This window comes from Cornus florida, unplaced genomic scaffold (assembly GCF_030987335.1).
Source record: "Cornus florida cultivar Cherokee Brave unplaced genomic scaffold, ASM3098733v1 CherokeeBrave_3.0.0_Hap2_Chr06, whole genome shotgun sequence".
Taxonomy (NCBI): Eukaryota; Viridiplantae; Streptophyta; class Magnoliopsida; order Cornales; family Cornaceae; genus Cornus; species Cornus florida.
The window spans coordinates 107,321,881-107,338,829 of NW_026775576.1; the positions used below are offsets into that span (position 1 = coordinate 107,321,881).

At 37.6% G+C, this 16,949-nt stretch overlaps 4 protein-coding genes across 14 annotated transcripts; all 4 read left to right on the plus strand.

The window, feature by feature from the left end:
• Window positions 1–491: 491 nt before the first annotated feature.
• LOC132313763 (IAA-amino acid hydrolase ILR1-like) lies at window positions 492–3,778 on the plus strand. Its single transcript, XM_059812692.1, has 5 exons — window positions 492–993; window positions 1,671–1,796; window positions 1,964–2,278; window positions 2,984–3,112; window positions 3,201–3,778. The coding sequence occupies exons 1-5, from the start codon at window positions 622–624 to the stop codon at window positions 3,573–3,575; spliced, it is 1,317 nt and encodes a 438-aa protein (XP_059668675.1). The 5' UTR covers window positions 492–621; the 3' UTR covers window positions 3,576–3,778.
• Window positions 3,779–4,449: 671 nt separating this feature from the next.
• Window positions 4,450–9,592, plus strand: LOC132313764 (UPF0496 protein At3g19330-like). 6 transcript variants are annotated; one of them, XM_059812699.1, is made up of 4 exons: window positions 4,450–6,254; window positions 6,336–7,420; window positions 7,588–8,965; window positions 9,054–9,592. In XM_059812699.1, exons 1-2 carry the CDS (start codon window positions 6,182–6,184, stop codon window positions 7,397–7,399), a joined length of 1,137 nt encoding a protein of 378 aa, XP_059668682.1. In that variant the 5' UTR covers window positions 4,450–6,181; the 3' UTR covers window positions 7,400–7,420; window positions 7,588–8,965; window positions 9,054–9,592. The 6 variants fall into 6 exon arrangements, with proteins under 6 accessions (XP_059668682.1, XP_059668677.1, XP_059668676.1 ...); XM_059812694.1 differs by having other exon boundaries at window positions 8,837–8,965; XM_059812693.1 differs by having other exon boundaries at window positions 4,450–4,810; window positions 6,110–6,254; window positions 6,336–8,965.
• LOC132314785 (IAA-amino acid hydrolase ILR1-like) lies at window positions 8,619–9,418 on the plus strand. Its single transcript, XM_059813606.1, has 4 exons — window positions 8,619–8,628; window positions 8,745–8,965; window positions 9,054–9,188; window positions 9,248–9,418. Exons 1-4 carry the CDS (start codon window positions 8,619–8,621, stop codon window positions 9,416–9,418), a joined length of 537 nt encoding a protein of 178 aa, XP_059669589.1.
• A 705-nt stretch (window positions 9,593–10,297) lies between the features above and the next one.
• On the plus strand, window positions 10,298–14,532 carry LOC132313765 (UPF0496 protein At3g19330). Of its 6 annotated transcripts, none has more exons than XM_059812700.1 (3): window positions 10,518–10,653; window positions 11,747–11,905; window positions 11,987–13,213. In XM_059812700.1, the coding sequence occupies exons 2-3, from the start codon at window positions 11,833–11,835 to the stop codon at window positions 13,045–13,047; spliced, it is 1,134 nt and encodes a 377-aa protein (XP_059668683.1). In that variant the 5' UTR covers window positions 10,518–10,653; window positions 11,747–11,832; the 3' UTR covers window positions 13,048–13,213. The 6 variants fall into 6 exon arrangements, 3 of the variants coding, with proteins under 3 accessions (XP_059668683.1, XP_059668684.1, XP_059668685.1); XM_059812701.1 differs by having other exon boundaries at window positions 10,523–10,653; window positions 11,756–11,905; XR_009483464.1 differs by lacking the exon at window positions 10,518–10,653 and adding an exon at window positions 13,236–14,530 and having other exon boundaries at window positions 11,748–11,905; window positions 11,987–13,137.
• Window positions 14,533–16,949: the final 2,417 nt, after the last annotated feature.

A 16,949-nucleotide genomic window follows, 5' to 3' on the forward strand; every position in this document is an offset into this window, starting at 1 on the left:
ACACTATCCTTTTATTTCCAAATTACTCTAAATCCCTTAATCCAAACAAAGTTTGAAGGTTGTATATATGACAGCGAGTGGAGAGAGAGAAGGGGTGAGACACGGGCTCCAAAAATGTATACATATCACTGTATATTATTGAGAGTAGTTTGGTATTTTAGTTGAGATGAAAATAAAATATTTTATGGCACCGAGAACTATGTATGGATCTCATTTATAAAAAAATCCATAATATGCCCAAGTTGTAGTATATAAGAAACGGTCAGTAACATACTAACAATATTATAACACTTAAAATATTTAATATTTTTAAATTTATATATATATATATAAGAAACGGTCAGTAACATACTAACAATATTATAACATTTAAAATATTTAATATTTTTAAATTTATATATATATATACACACACATGGGTGAGTCAGGTGCTTTGTGATGTGGGTCCCGCTATTTAGTTTATATAAATAGCTGAAGCTGAGTGAGGTAGTACTCCATTTTTCTGTATCTTCTTCCTCTTTCTTCTCCAATGCTATTACAGTATATTTGATAAGGGTTTTCATTCAAATAATTACAAGAAGACCTCTATCAATCAAATTGATAACTTAGTGTAAACTCACGATGGATCCAATGATGATGATGAGGTTCTTCATGGTCTGTTTGTTGCTGATTTCCAGTTTTTCATCGTTGGATACAGTAGCTGAGTCGACTTATTCGGAATCTGAAATTGGGCGACTGGGTCGGGAACTATTGGAATCAGCTAGAGAGCCCGATTTCTTCAGTTGGGTTAGAGGGCTCCGAAGGAGAATCCATGAATACCCAGAGTTAGGATTTGAGGAACACAGAACGAGTCAACTCATCAGGTCTGAGCTCGACTCGCTCGGCATCCACTACACATGGCCTGTCGCCAAAACTGGTGTTGTTGCCTCTGTTGGCTCGGGTGCCCAACCATTCTTCGCTCTCAGAGCTGACATGGATGCCCTCCCTTTGCAGGTTAATTACTTACTGTACCCCTTTCTCTCTCTCAAATATATAAATATACACTATATTTCTCTTAATTTGTGTGTTTGTCTTATAAATGCATGGCAGGCAACAATTTTGATCAGGTGGGTGAGAAATTGAATTAATAATGAAAACAGTGCAAAATCATGAAACTAATAATCTTTCTTTAGCGATACGAACGTGGAGTTTGTACCTAGCAATTTGAGACTCTCTAGACATTATTAATTGGGTTTGATGCATGTCCTTTGTTTTCATTCTTAGGCAAATGTGCAAATTAGATCCCCAAAATAGTTCAATACCTAGTTAGTTGTGTGCAAAAGTAGATTAGATCATTAATTAGCTTTATTTTTAAGCTAACATAAACGTAACTCTAGGGTCATGGATCTTTTCTCATATTGCTTCCTAAACAATCTTATTTATTTTTATAATTATGTTTTCTCATATTGCTTAGCTTACATGAACCGTGTTGATATGCTGCCATGTGGTTAATTAGAGTGCCTAAAGATTCAGCAAACTTAATTGAGTTGTACTTTTGATTTATGGGCTTTTAGTGAAGACAGTAATTAAGATCGAGTTCCTCTGATTCAATATGAATTTGTAGTTTCTTATTATAATTTGTAATCCCATGAAACCAACATTATTTTTATTATTATTATTATCTGGAACAGGAACTGGTTGATTGGGAGCACCGGAGCAAGATTGATGGAAAAATGCATGCATGTGGTCACGATTCTCATGTTGCCATGCTGCTAGGAGCAGCTAAGTTACTCCAAGCCAGGACAGACAAACTCAAGGTATGCAACTTTATTTACTATCACTCATACATTCATTAAGAAGGAAGGAATCAATGAATCTAGCTACTATCCATTCAATACTAATTACTACTTGTGTTTGCTAATTAATTAATTAAATCCTACTGATCAGTTGTTTTTGCATATAAATAAATTATTAATTACAACAGGGGACCGTGAAGCTAGTTTTCCAGCCTGGAGAAGAGGGCTATGCTGGGGCTTACCATATGTTACAACATGGTGCTCTTGATAACATCCAAGCCATTTTTGGTTTACATGTCCTCCCAATAATTTCCACCGGCGCTGTTGCTTCAAGGCCTGGTCCAATGCTCGCAGGTGTCGGAATGTTTTCCGCAATTATTCAAGGAAAAGGTGGGCATGCTGCAACTCCACATAAAGCTAGAGACCCAGTTCTTGCTGCTTCCTTGGCCATCGTTTCTCTCCAACAGATAGTATCACGAGAGACAGATCCTCTTGAGGCCGGAGTAATAATCTGTTTCTTTCTCTTCTTTTCTTTTCTTTTCTCTTCTTTTTTCCTCTTAAATTAATGGTGCTATTCTATTAATTAATTTGAGTGCCACCACACAGTAAGTTAGAAGCATAACCTGCATCCCCAGAAGCCCTGCAATTCAAAAATACAATTAAAAAATACTAGAATTTGCAGCTGTAATAGAAATTTGTAACAAAGCTGGATTGAGTTTGATACATCAAACCTTGTAGCTCTATGATAAAAGTGACTTGGAATGGCACTTAGGAGGGGTGGGAGTGGGATTAAGGGTTTGTCCTCTGTTAACCAAAATGAGTTTTATCCATCAAAGCAGATTCAACCAGACCTGAATTATATTTATCGGATCCAGGTCCTCACTGAGTCTAAAGATCATCAACACTTTGTTGCTAATTTTTCATAATTAGACTAGTTTCACATATATATCATTAGTAGTATTGTGTCTGACTGCTTGTATGCATGCAAGTATATGGACACAGGTGCATGCATGGATAAATATGCTCTAATTAATCAGATCAAGTAAATTCATATACATTGTCCAAATATTTGTAATTACATTTGCCATATCCTGATCTTTCTTGATATTTGGTTCTAGTATTGCATTCCTATATACTTTTTTGACAATGGCGTCGATCTTCTTGAAGCAAAAGAGAGTAATAAATTTCTTCCTACACAAATTGTGCAGGTAGTCACGGTTGGGTCCATACACGGAGGCCAAGCTGGAAATGTGATCCCACATACGGTTGAAATTACAGGAACTTACAGAAGCTTAACCTCTCAAGGTCTCTCCTACTTACAGGAAAGGATCAAAGAGGTAAAATGCTCGATCGTGTTCTAACCTTAATATATTTCGGTATTTATGACAAAATGAAAGAGCTTAGGAAAAATTAATCCTCTTGCAGGTGATAGAGATGCAAGCAGCTGTGCATCAATGTAGTGCCGTGTTGGACTTCAAGGAAGACATACCAATGCCTCATCCGGTGATGGTTAATGATGAGGCACTGTATGAACACGGGAAGAGAGTTGGGGAGATCTTACTTGGGGAAGGTAATATGCAGTTACTCCCAGTGACTATGGGATCTGAAGATTTCAGCTTCTACTCACAGAAGTTTCCCGCTGCAATGTTTGTGGTAGGGACAAAGAATGAGACTCTAAAATCGGATGAGCCTTTGCACTCGCCTTACTTTGTTATTGATGAGGATGCTCTGTCCATTGGAGCTGCTTTTCATGCTGCTGTAGCAATCTCTTACTTAGATAGCCATGTTTTTTATATCTAGAATTTGGATCTCTCAATCCTTGGGAAATAGAAACCATATGAGAGAGTTGTAAAAAAAAATCAAGCAGATCTGTGAGAACAAAATAAGTTGACAGTAATTAATTGCAGAAAAATTATGCAAGTGTATCTTTTTAATTACAGTTTTTAAACTTACATTTTTCATTGTTATGATTGTTATTTGTTATTGAACTCACTTCTTGGATATATGCACATGGCGGTGATGAATCAAGAGATAATTACACACACACACACACACACATATGTATATATATTCTTTGTTGTGGTAAATATACAGCTGATAAAAGAAATAGAGACCCATAGATGGATCCTACCCAAGCCTCAGTTTAATTTTATCTCATCTTCTCGCAGCCTACTTTGGCTTCATACAAGAACAGAACTGGCGGCTGGACTAACCTTCTATAGTGTATTTCTGTTCTGATGTGGGACAATTAAGGTGAAGTAATTTACAAATACGTTAATAAAAACAAATTAATAACTAATTACTAGTAAGGTGAAATAAAAAATTAAGATTGAGCATACACATCAATATATAATTACATATTACACATCAATATATAATTACATATATGTATATATATATACTCTGGTTAATCTATAGTGACAATTGGAAATTTGTCATTTCTATTTCTTCTTCTAATCAAATCTCTTAGGATTCTTAGAGGTCATTACTATCCAACCATCTACAATTCTCCAATTTGCTATCGGTTGTCAAATTTCAATGCAAAAAATAAAACCCCGAGTCTCGGCTAAGAAGCGAAGTTTTGACATGCTAGTTGTGGGCCTTGGCCTTTAGGTTTAGCCCATGAGAATCGGGCCCATTTCCGATTAACCCTAATCAGTTGGGGAGTGTGCAACAGAGAAGAGCGAGTCACGCACGCTAACAACGCCTAACGCTAGTGTGTGTAGACATAGCGGGTTGAAGAGAAGATAGTGGTGTGGTCGTACCCACCAACGCCCAAGCAACTTGCCGTGACCGGCGTCTGTTTCGTCACCGGCGTCGTCCTCTTCGCCGTTGGAGCGCATCTCTCTTTCGCCAACGCAGCCCCTCAAAAAGCTCGCACCAAAGCCCGAAACGACTTCGTCAAGAACCGCCTCAGGGACCTTCTCCGAAATTGACATACATATTTATACACACACATGCCCGGTTGCTTCAATAAGTGCCCACTCAACTCCAATTTTTTGTTGTCAGAATACATTTATTCACTGTTCAAGTAGGTACAAACTTGCTAGTATTTACAAACATAGATATAGTTAGTTTCACAAATTGAAGGCTTTTTTTGAGGTTTTCTATGAATTTTTCTCCATTTCATTTGTTGTTGATATATACCCTATGTATAGAATTAGGGTATACTGAAATGTTCCATTTTTACTATCAATTCTGGCAAATTTAATTGACTAATATTTTTGATATTGTTAAAAACATACACGTGTGTCTACATCTACGTATATTAGAGGGATATGCATCAATTCATTTGGGATTTTTCTGATATTTAGGGAGAATCGTTATTTTGGTGAAACGTTCCAGAATTATTGATTGGTGTGAGGTAGAGGGAGTAATCACATATTTGATTTATCATTTGCTTGAGGTGATGGAGGAGATCAGTTTTAAATTTGTTTTGAAATGATGTGGGGACACTGTGTTCTTCATAGATACTTTAGAAAATCATTGTTTAACTGAGAGATAAATAAATATGTGCAAGCTGTCTTCCTTACTAAATTGATTGTTGAAACTAATTGGGGGTAATCCTCTCAACTTATGTGCAATTTGTGTTTTTTCTTGTTTGAAAGTTCTATGTAAACTAGATTTTGGGGGGTGGTTTTTCCAGTTGATGTCTGACTTCATAAATCACTGTTTCATTTTGTCTTTCTTTTTCTTTTTTTTTCGAGGGCATTGTTTCTCCTTTTTTCTTTTATTTGAGAGGTCTAGATTGTAATGCGACTTCATTGTAATGCGACTTGAATGCTCGAAGCTGAATGATGATTGATGATCTCTATATTAAACCTTTTCCTTGAAAGAAAGAAAAAATTGTTAGTTTGATGACACCCTTACATGCCATAATTTAGGTTTTTCAAGTAGCTTGTATACGATCACGTCTTGGTCACATGGTGGATTTGATTTTGACCACTGAAACTCTTATTAGCCAGAGGAACATACCAGATCATGAATTAGTAACTGCATCCCAAATTCCACTTGAGCATCCTAATCTGGGTTAATGTAGATGTTTTTGTTCAGGTTAGATACAATATTGATGCTAATCTTATAGAAACTGACGTGTGGTTATATGTGGTTTGTTCTGAAAACCCTAAGAATTTTCTGTTCATTCAGAAGTTTCAATTTCCTGATTTTCAGTTCTAACTGCTTGAGGAGGTGAATCTATACCTGCCATCATATTCATCGCCTAATTTATCTTGACCTCCACCATTTTGTCTTCCTACATAACTATATTGTCTACCATGTTATTGTGCATTCATTATAAAAGATGAGGACTCAAAGCTTGACCTTGTGTTTTTTAGATTCCTCAGATTTGTTGTGCTTTGACTGGACTCCTGAACTCAGTGGTCACCCGGATAGAAGGGAACCATCAAATGATGCGTTGCCTGAGGCCATCATCGTTGACAGTGACAACAAATCAACATCCTTTCTCATCATCCCCACAAGGTAAACTCTGTAACTAGCCTTCCACACTGGCATTCATCAGAGGTAAACAAATTGTTACTCAATTGTGTGAATGAACTACAGGAAATTCAGCTGAGGAAACACCGAGGTCGAGCACGCAGCCTTCTTCCACCATCGACCTCACTCGAGAATACACCCTTGCTGTACAGACCAGTTCCTACAGCGAGATACGGGATAAGATTCATCAGAGAAACGCTTGTTACCATGAACCAGATCCAGGACAAGAAGAGTGCAATGAAGGACACCAGCTGTTGGCACAGGTCCTGCAGCCGAACCGAGATTGTGTCCAAGAGTCACTTCAGTCTATTCGGCCCAACACACTTACCCGCCTTGTTTCTGCCTATTTTGATCATAGTGAACACACTTCCCATCTGTGCCTCCTCCTTTATGACAGTGTCCGCCATGCTCGGTCCCTCTATACTCCTCTCCACAATCTCCTCAATGTCCTTCCCCTAGACTCTGACTCCTACACCCTTACCCAGTCCCAGTGCAACTGTGCCTTTGACATTTTCCTCCAATTCGACCGCCTTGACAACCCCTTCTCCTGCCCTGACTCCTTCAACTTCAATGACATGCGCTGTTGTTTCTCCCAGCTTAAGCAACAACTTGACCACTGTCTCAGTAAGTCACGCTCCAGGGTTCGGCTCCTTCGCCATGCCACCACTAGCTCCGCCATTTGTCTCATTGGCACTGTCGTAGGTGTTGCCATATCTGCTGCAGTCATATCTGCCCATGCACTTGTCACCCTTGTGGCTTGCCCCTTTTTTAGTTCATTCCTTCCATGCAAGATAACTAAGAAAGAGCTGGCCCATCTGGCACAGCTTGATGCTGCAGCAATAGGTACTTATGTCCTGCACAATCACCTCGACACCATTGATCGCCTTGTGGCCAGATTGTATACAGCTGTTGACGGTGACAAGCGTCTCATTCGCCGCCTTGGATTGGAGAGGGGCAGGGACAGACAGCCCATTCTGGTAGTGGTGAAGCAACTCCACAAGAACCGTGAGAATTTCCTCTGCCAGCTCATTGATCTTGAGGAACACATATGCCTCTGCTTTGCCGCAATCAACAGAGCTAGATCTCTCCTCCTCCAAGGGATCCATCTGCATCAAACTCGTTATTCCTGACCAATTTACTTGCATAATCCAGTGAGAGTTTTATTTGCATTCATTACACAAGCGATAAAACTATTTTTACCAACCCTGACAAAGAACATGGTTTAGCCTTTTTGTTCCTTAATGATATCCGGCTGCATTACTCTCTATAGTTTATACACATCTGAATTTACTTATCTCTTCTGACTCTTTGTATTCAGGGTCTCATCATGTTATTTTCATCATTGGAGCAAACATTACTTGTTACTACCTGTTACATGATGTCATGAGACATCATGCAAGACAACGACGTCTCATCTCTAGCATGCAAAAGAATTCTTCTGTTGCAAGTTATGCTATATGAACTCAAGTTCGTTACCTTTATCTAGATTGGCTTAGGCCTTAAGAATGTCTCTTTGGAATAAATCTGTCAGCTTCTTCTTCCTTATGGGTGCAATGGGTCCATCATAACATTCTTAAAGATAGGAGCCTATGGGATGTTAAAATTCCCCCTAATTGCTCATGGTTTTGGAGGAAGTTGTTGTAGCTAACAGAGCCATTTAGGTTATGTATAAAACATACAGTGGGTAATGGTCAGAATACATTCTTTGGTTTGATAATTGGTTGTAATATGGACCAATTTATTCTCAGGAATGCGTCTCTTTTGTTTGATAATTGGTTGCAATTTGGACCAATTGTAGGATCATTTATGATTCTGATTTGCCCTGGAATGGGGTTGTTAAAAATGACCTTAAAAAGTTAAACATAATTGGTGAAATGGCATATAATAAAAAAGATTGGAGAGAGAAAATTCATGTGGCCAACTCCACTCATATGGGATTAAGGCAAGGATGATGATGATGATGATTCTGGTTTTTGCCCAGGGCAGCCAAGGTTGCCAACTTGCCAATAATATTTCCAACAATTTTTTGTCTTTAGCTTCCTTCAACCAAATATCACACTTTACGTCTTTTCTAGCTGATTTACTGTTGCAAGTTGTGCTATCATAAAAGTTACTTGGAATGGCACTTAGGAGGGGCGGGAGTGGGATTAAGGGTTTGTCCTGTGTCAACCAAAATGAGTTTTATCCATCAAAGCAGATTCAACAAGACCTGAATTATATTTATTGGATCCAGGTCCTCACTGAGTCTAAAGGTCATCAACACTTTGTTGCTAATTTTTCATAATTAGATTTGTTTCACATATATATCATTAGTAGTATTGTGTTGACTGCTTGTATGCATGCAAGTATATGGACACAGGTGCATGCATGGATATATATGCTCTAATTAATCAGATCAAGTAAATTCATATACATTGTCCAAATATTTGTAATTACATTTGCCATATCCTGATCTTTCTTGATATTTGGTTCTAGTATTGCATTCCTATATATACTTTTTTGACAATGGTGTCGATCTTCTTGAAGCAAAAGAGAGCAATAAATTTCATCCTACACAAATTGTGCAGGTAGTCACAGTTGGGTCCATACATGGAGGCCAAGCCGGAAATGTGATCCCACATACGGTTGAAATTACAGGAACTTACAGAAGCTTAACCTCTCAAGGTCTCTCCTACTTACAGGAAAGGATCAAAGAGGTAAAATGCTCGATCGTGTTCTAACCTTAATATATTTCGGTATTTATGACAAAATGAAAGAGCTTAGGAAAAATTAATCCTCTTGCAGGTGATAGAGATGCAAGCAGCTGTGCATCAATGTAGTGCTGTGTTGGAAGACAAACCAATGCCTCATCCGGTAGTGGTTAATGACGAGGCACTGTACGAACACGGGAAGAGAGTTGGGGAGATCTTACTTGGGAAGGTAATATGCAGCTACTCCCAGTGACCATGGGTTCTGAAGATTTCAGCTTCTACTCTTAGAAGTTCCCCGCTGCAATGTTTGTGGTAGGGACAAAGAATGAGACTCTAAAATCGGATGAGCCATTGCACTCGCCTTACTTTGTTATTGATGAGGATGCTCTGTCCATTGGAGCTGCGTTTCATGCTGTTGTGGCAATCTCTTTCTTAGATAGCCATGTTTTTTATATCTAGAATTTGGATCTCTCATCACTTGTGAAATAGAAACCATATGAGAAAGAAAGTTGTTAAAAAAGATCATGCAGATCTGTGAGAACAAAATAAGTTGACAGTAATTAATTGCAGAAAAATTATGCAAGTGTATCTTTTTAATTATAGTTTTTAAACTTATATTTTTCATTGTTATGATTGTTATTTGTTATTGAACTCACTACTTGGATATATGCACGTGGTGGTGATGAATTTCTTGCTCATCGATGAGCAGGAGATAATTACACACACATATATATATATATAAGATATATTCTTTGTTGTGGTAAATATGCTGTTGATAAAAGAAATAGAGACCGAGAGATGGATCCCACCCAAGCATCGGTTTAATTTTATCTCATGTTCTTGCAACCTACTTTGGCTTCGTACAAGAACAGAACTGGCAGCTGGACTATCCTTCTATAATGTATTTCTGTTCTGATGTGGGACAATTAAGGTGAAGTAATTTACAAATACGTTAATAAAAACAAATTAATAACTAATTACTAGTAAGGTGAAATAAAAAATTAAGATTAAGCATACACATTAATATATGTACATATATGTATATATATATACACTCTTGTCTGGTTAATCTACAGTGACCATTTGAAATTTGTCATTTCTATTTATTCTTCTAAACAAGTATCTTGGAATTCTTCGAGATCATTACTATCCAACCATCTACAATTCTTCAATTTCCTATCAATTATCAAATTTCAATGCAAAGCCTAATGAAATCAAACCCGGAATCTCGGTTAAGAAGCGAAGTTTTAACATGCTAGTTGTGGGCCTTGGCCTTTAGGTTTAGCCCATGAGAATCGGGCCCATTTCCGAGTAACCCTAATTGGTTGGCGAGTGGGCAACAAAGAAGAGCGAGTCACACACGCCTAACGCTAGTGTATGTACACAATAGCGGGTTGAAGAAGAAGATGGTGGTGTGGTCGTACCCACCAACGCCCAAGCAACTTGCCGTGACCGGCGTCTGTTTCGTCACCGGCGTCGTCCTCTTCGCCGTTGGAGCGCACCTCTCTTTCGCCAACGCAGCCCCTCAACAAGCTCGCACCAAAGCCCGAAACGACTTCGTCAAGAACCGCCTCAGGGACCTTCTCCGAGATTGACATACATATATACACACACATATACCCGGTTGCTTCAATCAGTGCCCACTCAACTTCAATTTTTTGTTGTCAGAATACATTTATTCACTGTTGAACTAGGTACAAACTTGCTAGTGCTTACAAACATATATATAGTTAGTTTCACAAATTGAAGGATTTTTTTGGGGTTCTCTATGAATTTTTCTCCATTCCATTTTTACTTTCAATTCTGGCAAATTTAATTCGTGTGTCTACATCTACGTATATTAGAGGGATATGCATCAATTCATTTGGGATTTTTCTGATATTTGGGGAGAATCGTTATTTTGGTGAAACGTTCCAGAATTATTGATTGATGTGTGGTAGAAGGAGTAATCACATGTTTGATTTATCATTTGCTTGAGGTGATGGAGGAGATCAGTTTTAAATTTGTTTTGAAATGATGTGGATACACTGTGTTCTTCATAGATACTTTAGAAATTCATTGCTTAACTGAGAGATAAATAAATATGTGCAAGCTGTCTTCCTTACTTACTAAATTGATTATTGAAACTAATTGGGGGTAATCCTCTCAACTTATGTGCAATTTGTGTTTTTTCTAGTTTGAAAGTTCTCCGTAAACTAGATTTTGGGTGGTTGTTTTTCCAGTTCATTGTCTTTCTTTTTCTTTTTTCCGAGGGCATTGTTTCTCCTTTTTTTCTTTTATTTGATAGGTCTAGATTGTAATGCGACTTGAACGCTCGAAGCAGAATGATGATCTCTATATTAAACCTTTATCTTGAAAGGAGGAAAAAATTGTTAGTTTTATGACACCCATGCCAGATCATGAATTGTTAGTTTTATGACACCCATGCCAGATCATGAATTACTAACTGCATCCCAAATTCCACTTGAGCATCCAAATCTGGGATAATGTAGATGTTTTTGTTCAGATTAGATACACTATTGATGCTAATCTTATAGAAACTGACGTGTGGTTATATGTGGTTTGTTCTGAAACCCCTAAGAATTTTCTGTTCATTCAGAAGTTTCAATTTCCTGATTTTCAGTTCTAACCGCTTGAGGAGGTGAATCTATACCTGCCATCATATTCATAGCCTAATTTATCTTGACCTCCACCATTCTGTCTTCCTACATAACTATATTGTCTTCCATGTTATTGTGCATTCATTATAAAAGATGAGGACTCAAAGCTTGACCTTGTGTTTTTTAGATTCCTCAGATTTGTTGTGCTTTCACTGGACTTCTGAATGCCAGCGCCTGAACTCAGTGGTCACCCGGCTAGAAGGGCACCGTCAAATGATGCGTTGTCTGAGGCCATCATCGTTGACAGCGACAACAAATCAACATCCCTCCTCATCATCCCCACAAGGTAAACTCTGTAACTAGCCTTCCACACTGGCATTCATCAGAGGTAGACAAATTGTTACTCAATTGTGTGAATGAACTGCAGGAAATTCGGCTGAGGAAACACCGAGGTCGAGCACACAGCCTTCTCCCACCATCAACCTCACTCGAGAATACACCCTTGCTGTACAGACCAGTTCCTACAGCGAGATACGGGATAAGATTCATCAGAGCAACGCTTGTTACCATGACCCAGATCCAGGACAAGAAGAGTGCAATGAAGGACACCAGCTGTTGGCACAGGTCCTGCAGCCAAACCGAGATTGTGTCCAAGAGTCACTTCAGTCTATTCGGCCCAACACCCTTACCCGCCTTGTCTCTGCCTATTTTGATCATAGTGAACACACTTCCCATCTGTGCCTCCTCCTCTATGACAGTGTCCGCCATGCTCGGTCCCTCTATGCTCCTCTCCACAATCTCCTCAATGTCCTTCCCCTAGACTCTGACTCCTACACCCTCACCCAGTCCCAGTGCGACTGTGCCTTTGACATTTTCCTCCAATTCGACCGCCTTGACAACCCCTTCTCTTGCTCTGACTCCTTCAACTTCAATGACATGCGCTGTTGTTTCTCCCAGCTTAAGCAACAACTCGACCACCGTCTCAGTAAGTCACGCTCCAGGGTTCGTCTCCTTCGCCACGCCACCACTAGCTCCGCCATTTGTCTCATTGGCACTGTCGTAGGTGTTGCCATATCTGCTGCAGTCATAGCTGCCCATGCACTTGTCACCCTTGTGGCTTGCCCCTTTTTTAGTTCATTCCTTCCATGCAAGATAACTAAGAAAGAGATGGCCCATCTGGCACAGCTTGAAGCTGCAGCAAAGGGTACTTATGTCCTGCACAATGACCTCGACACCATTGATCGCCTTGTGGTCCGTTTGTATACAGCTGTTGAGGGTGACAAGCTTCTCATTCGCCTTGGATTGGAGAGGGGCAGGGACAGACAGCCCATTCAGGAAGTGGTGAAGCAACTCCACAAGAACCATGAGAATTTCCTCCGCCAGCTCATTGATCTTGAGGAACACATATGCCTCTGCTTTGCCGCAATCAACAGAGCTAGATCTCTCCTCCTCCAAGAGATCCATCTGCATCAAACTCGTTATTCCTGACCAATTTACTTGCATAATCCAGTGAGAGTTTTATTTGCATTCATTACACAAGCAATAAAACTATTTTTACCAACCTTGACAAAGAACAAGGTTTAGCCTTTTTGTTCCTTAATGATATCCGGCTGCATTACTCTCTATAGTTTATACACATCTGAATTTACTTATCTGTTCTGACTGTTTGTATTCAGGGTCTCATCATGTTATTTTCATCATTGGAGCAAACGTTACTTGTTACTACCTGTTACATGATGTCATGAGACGTCATGCAAGACAACAATGTCTCATTTTTAGCATGCAAAAGGATTCTTCTGTAGCAAGTTATGCTATATGAACTTAAGTTCGTTGCCTTTATCTAGATTGGCATGGAGTTCAGTTGTTTGTGATATTCAAGAGGGTGGCTTAGGCCTTAAGAATGTCTCTTTGGAATAAATCTGTCAGCTTCTTCTTCCTTTTGGGTGCAATGGGTCCATCATATTATTCTTAAAGATAGGAGCCTATGGGATGTTAAAATTCCTCCTAATTGCTCATGGTTTTGGAGGAAGTTGTTGTAGCTAACAGAGCCATTTAGGTTATGTATAAAACATACAGTGGGTAATGGTCAGAATACATTTTATTGGTTTGATAATTGGTTGCAATATGGACCAATTTATTCTCAGGAATGCATCTCTTTTCTTTGATAATTGGTTGCAATTTGGACCAGTTGTAGGATCATTTATGATTCTGGTTTACCCTGGGATGGGGTTGTTAAAAATGACTTTAAAAAGTTAGAACATAAATGGCATATAATAAAAAAGGTTGGAGAGAGAAAATTCATGTGGCTGACTCCGCTCATATGGGATTAAGGCGATGATGATGATTCTGGATTTTGCCCATGACAGCCAAGGTTGCAGATAATATTTCCAACAATTTTTTGTCTTTAACTTCCTTCAACCAAATATCACACTTCACATCTTTGCTAGCTGATTTACTGTTCCATGATCCCATCTTCTCTTTGCATACTGGCTCTTTCATCTACTGTTTATCAAATTATAGGTTATTTTCTAAAACTACAAGAGAAACTCGGATTGTTAACAGAGTAATTGAAGACTCTTATCAGATTTAGGCATTCAAGCTCGGAAGGGGTTACTGAAAGCTCAGTAAGTAAATAGACGTACTAAACAGAACTGGATTCTTCCTGATGATCCTAGAAACTTCTGCCTACACATATGCTAGCCTGGTTATGCTTTGCTTTTGTCATGTTTTATGGTGGCATAAGGTTAATTCTACTAGAATGAATGTTTATGGCTTTCAGATGCCCCATTTATATGTATTACTGGTGCAGACCTTGTAGTTTCTCTGTATTGCTTTTGTTAGCTGGTTTCTTGGTTGGCTTATCAGATTCTTCATTAGCCCTCTAAATTGCTTTCTTTTTTTCTTTTTTGGCTACATGCATTACTTTGTATTCTATTCGGCATTCTTTTTTCTTTGCGCCTTTTAGTTGTGTGTTACCCTCTCTATGTTTGCTGGAGGACTGCTTGTACCACTTGTTAATTTTGTTCAATGAAACCAGTATGTGGCCTTTATTATGTGCATGTCTAGGTTGTTTTCGCCAGAAGACTTAAACCTAATGGCTGTTTTTAGTCATCCTAAAATGTTGGAATTGCAGCATAGCTGCATAGCAGTGAGCTTTTTGAATGAAACATACAGTTTTATTATTTTTTTGTCTATTTCCATTTTGGAGATTCCTACCTGTGCATTATAAATGCAGTCCCCTAACTCAAGTAGAAATCTAAAAAAAATTAATTAAAAGAAATCAATTTATAAAATATCTATTTAAATATTTTTATACCTAATTAGAACTGATTTAGGTGTGTTATTTTATTTTAAAATATAACAAAAATAAAAGATGAAGGCAGACAGTCTAAGTAATAGGTATGACAGCAGTCTGAATGGCCGCATTGAGTATTCCCAACATGTTTAACGTCATATATTTATTTCAAGTATGATATGTTTAGAGAATATGATCAAATGTGGGAGGATAGTTACCGCTACTAAGACGTTTATTGGTTTGAAATTTAAACGCTCAATAGAAAAACCTTATTAAGTAACAGATTCATTGAAATTAGGGATTAAGAAAACTCAGTCATTACTCATTACAGCAACAGTCCTATAAGACCATCCCTCCTAAATCTAGTTGCCCAGTTCAAACAAAATGATGCCTAGTGAGAGTACCTTACATGCCAATCTTCTTTTAATTGATCCATTTATATATAAATAAAGAAGTGGACTCTCCACTTACATGTATTGTGTATAAATAACTAATCAGCAGCATTCGGTTAGATAATTCACTGCAACAAATCGGTGCAAGTATCATTACTCTTCTTTTATAGACTCCCCATTTTTTAAAAAATAGAAATGAATATTCGGTCTCTATTGGGGCTAATTTTTTTATATGTTATGCTTTATATGAAAATGAATAATTCTGAAAATTTTCATGCAAATAAACCGAGTATTTTATAAAAAATAAAATAAAATAAGATTGTTGCAGTAGATTTTTAGATTGTCTATTTCTTTCTAGTTATGAAGTTTTGATAAATAAATCTTATATTTCTGGAATTCTTATTGTATAAACTTTCTGTGCATATATTATTTGCAATATTTTGATGCACGGTTTATGAGATATGAATTTCTGAAGTTCAAGAAAATTAAGATTTAAATAAAAGGGTATTTTGATTCAAATATCAACTCTTTTACCTCCTTAGATAGTTGAGGGGGATCTCTTTGGTAAAAAATTAGATAAGAAAGATTTATTGGAAAGGGTTACAAGTTGGGGGGGGGTTCTTTAGTAAAAAAATTAGAGGATGAAAATATTACAAGTCGAGGGGGGTTTTCTATACTTTGCTCATTAATATATAATAAATTAAAATTTAACAAAAAAAGTGAAAAGAAAGGGTTAATTTCACTACACCTCCTAAGGTTTCGCCAAATATCATACTGAAATAACTTTCAGAAAAACTATCATTCATAGTGCAAATGTTTGTTGTTTTACAATTAGTAAGCTGGATTTATTGTCATAATCTGCATTTTCTGACAAAATCGACCTGTTAGTCTTTCACTCCTACCCCAATCGTCACTTGCACAAGTATCAGATATTGTAAAATGATTTAAACACCCTTTAGACTTTTTCAAAAGAGCTCTATAATCTAAAGAATTAAATAAAAAGACTAAAAATTTCTAAATATATATATGAATAGGGTAAAGTGGGAAAACACCCCCAATGTTTACATTTTGGGCAAATAACACATCTCTTCTAAAAATGTTCATATCTCTTCTAATAATGCCTTTATATATATTACCCTTATATATATATATATATATATATATATAGACACACACTAAATCGACGCCGGACATATCAAGTTGTCATCGTCGTTGTTCCATTACCGGTAGTAACGATGATGAAGAAAAAACTCCAAAGAAAAGAGGGATAGTTTAGTCATTTTACATTTAATTAGTTTTTTATTTATTTTTTAATTATATTATAAAGGAACACTTTAGTCTTTTAAGTATTGAGATCGTTGCTTACTCCTAAATTAAATGTTAGGTACTTTTTATAATACATAAATTGTTATACACTCTATATATATATTATACTAGTTGCTCCGAAATTAAATGTCAGTGACTTTTTAAAATGTACGGGACGTTATATACTCTACATGTACATCATATTGTTGTTTTTTTTCCGCTCGGCCACCCATATGAATATAGAATGTATATATATACCTCTTCTCCCTCCCTCTCACCACCACCAGTGCCGCCGGCCACCACCAATTACCACTCTCTCTACTCACTCTCTCTGTAACTTATCTTCAACAACCACCCAGACTAATAGCAAAGTTGAAGTCTTTGAAGGAGAGACCCAT

Excerpts from the sequence above, each read along its gene's own strand:
- LOC132313763 (XM_059812692.1), top strand. The coding sequence starts at position 622 with ATGGATCCAATGATGATGATGAGGTTCTTCATGGTCTGTTTGTTGCTG. Across the intron at positions 1,797-1,963 it reads CCAGGACAGACAAACTCAAG|GGGACCGTGAAGCTAGTTTT; the intron begins GTATGCAACTTT and ends TAATTACAACAG. Across the intron at positions 3,113-3,200 it reads TACAGGAAAGGATCAAAGAG|GTGATAGAGATGCAAGCAGC; the intron begins GTAAAATGCTCG and ends ATCCTCTTGCAG.
- LOC132313764 (XM_059812699.1), top strand. The coding sequence starts at position 6,182 with ATGATGCGTTGCCTGAGGCCATCATCGTTGACAGTGACAACAAATCAA. Across the intron at positions 6,255-6,335 it reads TTTCTCATCATCCCCACAAG|GAAATTCAGCTGAGGAAACA; the intron begins GTAAACTCTGTA and ends AATGAACTACAG.
- LOC132314785 (XM_059813606.1), top strand. Across the intron at positions 8,966-9,053 it reads TACAGGAAAGGATCAAAGAG|GTGATAGAGATGCAAGCAGC; the intron begins GTAAAATGCTCG and ends ATCCTCTTGCAG. Across the intron at positions 9,189-9,247 it reads GGGAGATCTTACTTGGGAAG|AAGTTCCCCGCTGCAATGTT; the intron begins GTAATATGCAGC and ends TTCTACTCTTAG.
- LOC132313765 (XM_059812700.1), top strand. The coding sequence starts at position 11,833 with ATGATGCGTTGTCTGAGGCCATCATCGTTGACAGCGACAACAAATCAA. Across the intron at positions 11,906-11,986 it reads CTCCTCATCATCCCCACAAG|GAAATTCGGCTGAGGAAACA; the intron begins GTAAACTCTGTA and ends AATGAACTGCAG.